We start from the raw sequence: 5756 nt of genomic DNA on the forward strand, positions 1-5756 counted from the left end.
ATGACGAAAGGAGTTTCTTGGCCCAGAGGATACGTTAAATTTTTGGATTTCTTTGGACACCGGGGGATGCCTGCAAACTGCCACTGACGGACCAGCAATATATCTGTTTCTTACATTTCCTCATCCTTTCATAGGCCTTATAGGTGACCTTTCTGACCGTGCACTTCCTTTATACTGTGAAACTAACTCATACTCTGGTGGTGTGTGATAACTCTGGACCATGCTCTCCCTGTGGTTGTTCTTGCTCCCCTGCCTAAACTTTGTGCCTCAGGCCCTGTCTGAGAAAGGCCTAGAGTTGCCACAGTATGATGGGAAAGACCGTGTTCTTGATATCAATGACAAGAACTACAAGAAAGCTTTAAAGCAGCACAGCATGCTCTGCCTGTTCTACCATGAGCCCATAGCAGACAGCAAGGAACTGCAAAAACAACACCAGATGACTGAGTTGGTGCTGGAGGTAAAGTATAAGGAAAAAGAAATCAATGCATGCAGTGCAGAAAAAGATTTGACAGGTCAGGGAGAAAAGTGCAGATAACTTTAAAGAAAGTTGAGTTAGCACTCAAGGAGATGCAGCAAAGAAAGGAAAACTCATATGATTTGGTTGGGTGACAGCGGTGTGAGACAGAGGGCGCTCATAATCCCATCAAACAGACTCATAAGTGACTCTATGTTAGTGCTACAATAAGCAGAGAGGGACCTGGTGAGCTATAAAACTCCAGAGCTCTCCATTTTAATCTCTGTATATATGAGGTTCCTTAAGGTCATTGTGTGCACAGATGCAATGAGATGCAGTGCTGCCACTTCAGGTTATTTCAGCCAATTCAGTGTGTGCCTCCTTTCCACAGAAATGCGTGAAATTTATTCTCCTTGTGATTATTCTTTGCTGGCAGAAATAATCCAAGAGCTCATTTATATAATGTTTTTAAGCCACACATGTGAAGGCTGATGCGACCTTCTCTTCTTTGGTATATTAAAGGTATTTAATAGATTGAGTAAGCAGCTGGAGACACGTCTATATAGGAGATTTTAGTCTGTCTTTGTGAATCCTGTATGAAACTGTTCATTCTACCCGTCTCGTGTGACACATGGTGGAGGACATGTTGCTCTTTGAAATGTTAAAGGCAACCTGAGCCCATACGTGCAGGCAGAACAGGTAGGCCACGTAGTTACTCAATAAGGCAAACATGACACCATGCACAGTGTATTTGTAATAGCTGATTAGAGTCTACTGGTTGTAAGTGAGAAGCTCAAGTATGCCACATATCAGCTTATTTACCCCCAATATCTACAATTTGTAGTATTCTGAGGTCTGTCCCCATCATGGGCAAAATACATTTACATAAGTCTATTTTTACTTGAGTATATCCAAGTAATGACACTCTGTAATTTCATATATAACAGGGGAAAATTAAAATATAAATTCCCAGAGACAGGATTAAGTTGTGGCACATTTTGTTTGTGCATGTAAAAGTAAAGAAAGTTGTTGAAATGAACTTAAGTCAGGCTTTGAAAGACTGGCAACCACAGCTCTCACCCCGTGACAGCTGGGACAGACTCCAGCCTCCTCACAACACTGAAGTGGAAAAGTAGAAGTAAATGGATGGATGGATGGACATGTGAAATGAAAGTGCTCATATAAGTAGATACTTCTGCCAAAAGCAGACGTCCATTTAAAGACGCAATAAAGTAATCCTGTATTAGTAACTACACTGAGCTCTATTCACTTTTTTTTTACTGTAAATGTTGATGCACTGTTTCATTTGGAACAGGATTGTAAAATAAATAAAATGAAGATCCACTCGTGAGTTCTTTTTAAACTCCATGTTATAATTTTACCAATCTTGATTATTAGTTAATCAAAGTATTAGTGAAGCTCATCCACCTTATTTCACACCACAATTGCCAGGCCAGTCATGTGTATAAACTTACCTGGCTATATTTAGAACAAGGCAGTCTGAATGATTATGTAACCGTATCTCTGTGTGGGCAGCTTGGACACCTCTGTCATATTGCCAACTTTGGTCATGCTGTCAAGCTCCCATTCACAAACAGTCCCATTTAACATTTTAACCGAACCTGCATTACTGTTTCCAGTACTCAGAAGCCAAAGTGAAAGTTTCTTTTTGTCTTGCCTATTTACGTGCTATGTGTTCAGTCCTGTTCTTACAATTTAGTCCTCTGTGATGTTTTTGTGTTGGTTGCAGCTTGTAGCTCAGGTTATGGAGGAGAAGGACATCGGGTTTGGAATGGTTGACTCCCACAAAGATGCAAAGATAGCAAAGAAACTGGGTGAGTATTGGTAGTGGTACAGACTAAGTCTTTTATTTAACCTCAGTCTGATTGGTAGATTTTGATGAAGAGAACTGCCTTTGATAGCAGTCATTTTTGTTAAGAGTCAGACAACTTTAGGTGTTTGACTGAATCTAATGTCTTATCATTTCTTCTGATCGCAGGCTTAGAGGAAGAGGGAAGCATGTATGTTTTTAAGGCTGATAGAGTTATCGAGTTTGATGGTTTGCTCTCTGCTAACACTCTGGCCGAGTTCTTGTTGGATGTAAGTAAACTTGCTTGAGGGTTGATTCCCAGTTGCTTGCGCTAATCACCACCAGTCACACCCTGCAATCCTCTCCTCTTGCTTTATGCTTATATTCTAGCTGTTGGAGGAACCAGTGGAAATCATAGGAAATGCTCTGGAGCTGCGAGCTTTTGACAGGATGGAGGAAGACATACGTCTCATTGGTTACTTCAAGAGCGAAGAGTCCGAACGTGAGTGTGTATATTTGTAAAACTCGTGTTTTTTTTCAGTCTGAACACACTACACCGCCTCGTTAGATGGATCTGTGAAGGACTTTCTGTGGCCCATGCCCTTCATTATAACATGGATTTTTAACCCACTCGTCTCCATGGATTTACAGATCCATTTTTACCGTTACTGCACACGCAGCTGCCACTGCCTGGCCGCCCTTTCACACGCTGTGGAACAACTGAGCGTAGTATAGTTAACTTGCAGATACATCCCATCTGACCAGCTGTGGGAGTGATAAGCTGAGGTCAAAGTTCTGCTATTTCCGCTCCCCATTGTGGAAATGTCAAGTACCCATCGGCCAAAGAAAGGACAAACAGATGTACGTCCAAAAAACAAGGAAAAAAACTGTTTAAAAAGCTAACTTGTTCTTTCTTCCTCTTTCTTTTTTACCTTAGACTATGAAGCTTTTAAAGAAGCCGCTGAGCAGTTTCAGCCCTACATTAAGTTTTTTGCTACATTTGAGAAATCTGTAAGTTACAAACAAACACATAAGGCAATGAAACACTTGCATGTGTAGTCCTAACAGGTCAGTTTTGGTTGCTGTAGGTGGCCAAAGAGCTGAGTCTGAAGTTAAATGAGGTAGACTTCTATGAGCCCTTCATGGAGGAGCCCGTGTCCATCCCAGGCAAACCTCACTCTGAGGAGGAGCTGGTGGAATTTATAACTGAACACAGGCGGTAAAAAAAGATTAATGTCATACTTTATGACTTTAGTAAAGTATAAAGATATATTTTCAATTTAACATCTAATGTTTTTTTTCTGTGCTGTCAGACCAACACTGCGAAAGCTGCGTGCAGAAAATATGTTTGAGACCTGGGTGAGAAAATTAATCATTTTAATTTTAGTTTCCCAAATGCTTTAAATAAATTCACATTTTGGTCTCTTTCTCTCAGGAGGATGATATTGAAGGCATTCACATTGTGGCCTTTGCAGAAGAGGAGGATCCTGGTGAGAGCATATTATATAACGATGGACCGCTGTTTTACTCGAGTGTAAACATGAGATGCTGAGCATATTTCCTGCAGATATGGAAGGCTAAACTATTCAGTCCTCAGGGACTGCTTATGTAAAATGAAAATTATAAAAGGTATGGACTTTAAAATGGATCAGGGTCAGCCTAAGGAGGTAGAATTTTTTCAGAAAGTTTTAGGATGTTTTTTTTTTTAATTTTAATTTTCTTTATTTTTTAGATGGTTATGAATTTTTGGAAATCCTAAAGGAGGTGGCCAGAGACAACACTCACCTACCTGAGCTGAGCATCGTCTGGATTGATCCCGATGACTTTCCACTGGTGAGAAGAAAGAGAAGCAGACAAATAATGAAAAAAAGAAAAGAAACAAACACACACGCAAAAGGAAAACCTGAAAATGTAGATTATTGTCAGACCTCATGCTCTTTCTCTTTCTGTCCTGCTGACTCTGTTCAGTTGATCCCCTACTGGGAGAAGACCTTCAAGGTGGATCTGTTCAGACCACAGATCGGAGTTGTCAATGTTACTGATGTAAGTCCCCGACTGTCACCACTAACACCGACGACACATGCTGTGCTCAGTTTTTACTGGCACTGTCTGATCTCTCTCTCTCTCTCTGTGTGTGTGTGTGTGTGTGTGTGTGTGTGTGTGTGTGTGTGTGTGTGTGTGTGTGTGAGCAGGCAGACAGTGTGTGGTTGGAAATGGATGATGAGGAGGATCTACCCACAGCTGAGGAGCTGGAGGACTGGATTGAAGATGTGCTCTCTGGCAAAGTTAACACTGAGGATGATGATGATGATGATGATGATGATGATGATGACGACGATGATGATGAGGATAATGATGAAGATGATGAGGATAATGAAGATGATAATGAAGATGATAACGAGGAGGAAGATGATGATAATGATGACGATGATGAGTAATTTACAGTGTTATCTGAGTATCCACTGTTTCCTCTTCAGAGTGTCTAATGTGGATATCAGTGCATCAGCTTTATGCTACAATAAGTTAATTTTTTAAAAAAGGTAATTTTTGCACTTAATGTGTGCCTGCTATTAATATTAAAAAGAAATAATATCAATAAAGGTCATTTTTGACTGAGAAAATAACTTTCCCAGTGTCTGGGTTCTATGTGAGGATCTTAGAAAAGAATCTAGAAGAGACAAAGAAACAAAGGGGTGAAGGCTAAAAAACAGACACACATATACAGTGGCTTGCAAAAGTATTCGACCCCCTTGAACTTTTTGTCACATTACAGCCACAAACATGAATCGATTCCATTGGAATTCCACGTGAAAGACCAATACAAAGTGGTGTACACGAGAGAAGTGGAACGAAAATCATACATGACTCCAAACATTTTTTACAAATAAATAACTGCAAAGTGGGGTGTGTGTAGTTATTCAGCCCCCTGAGTCAATGCTTTGTAGAACCACCTTTTGCTGCAATTACAGCTGCCAGTCTCTTAGGGCAGCGGTCCCCAACCCCCGGGCCTCGGACCGGTACCGGTCCGTGAGTCGTTTGGTACCGGGCCGCGAGAGTTGCGGCTCAGGTGTGAAATATATGGTTTCAGGGTTTTTATCGGTTTTCAGCGTTATTTTATTATCGTTTTTATCGTTTACTCGGTTTTCCTGGGCCTTTTCATGTGTGTTATGAATAAATCTTTTTTTTTTCAGTACCGGTACTAGTTTTATTTTGTTGTATTTATCCGCGACACCTTAAAGGCCGGTCCATGAAAATATTGTCGGGCATAAACCGGTCCGTGGCGCAAAAAAGGTTGGGGACCGCTGCTTTAGGGTATGTCTCTACCAGCTTTGCACATCTAGAGACTGAAATTCTTGCCCATTCTTCTTTGCAAAACAGCTCCACAACTGCCCTGTGATGGCCTCAGAGGTTGTCTAAGAGAATATTGGGAGCAACAACACCATGAAGTCCAAAGAACACACCAGACAGGTCAGGGATAAAGTTAATGAGAAA

The 5756-nt window shown here is 40.9% G+C and overlaps 1 protein-coding gene across 1 annotated transcript; it reads left to right on the top strand.

The window, feature by feature from the left end:
• casq2 (calsequestrin 2) lies at positions 1–4826 on the top strand. Its single transcript, XM_085375019.1, has 11 exons — positions 1–457; positions 2205–2289; positions 2454–2554; positions 2655–2766; positions 3202–3275; positions 3353–3483; positions 3578–3623; positions 3700–3754; positions 3997–4097; positions 4233–4307; positions 4457–4826. The coding sequence occupies exons 1-11, from the start codon at positions 221–223 to the stop codon at positions 4700–4702; spliced, it is 1263 nt and encodes a 420-aa protein (XP_085231145.1). The 5' UTR covers positions 1–220; the 3' UTR covers positions 4703–4826.
• The last annotated feature ends 930 nt before the right edge of the window (positions 4827–5756 follow it).

The sequence above is a fragment of the Diplotaxodon limnothrissa genome, linkage group LG16, assembly GCF_057381915.1.
Source record: "Diplotaxodon limnothrissa isolate DT_005_m linkage group LG16, D_limnothrissa_male_GT1.1, whole genome shotgun sequence".
NCBI lineage: Eukaryota > Metazoa > Chordata > Actinopteri > Cichliformes > Cichlidae > Diplotaxodon > Diplotaxodon limnothrissa.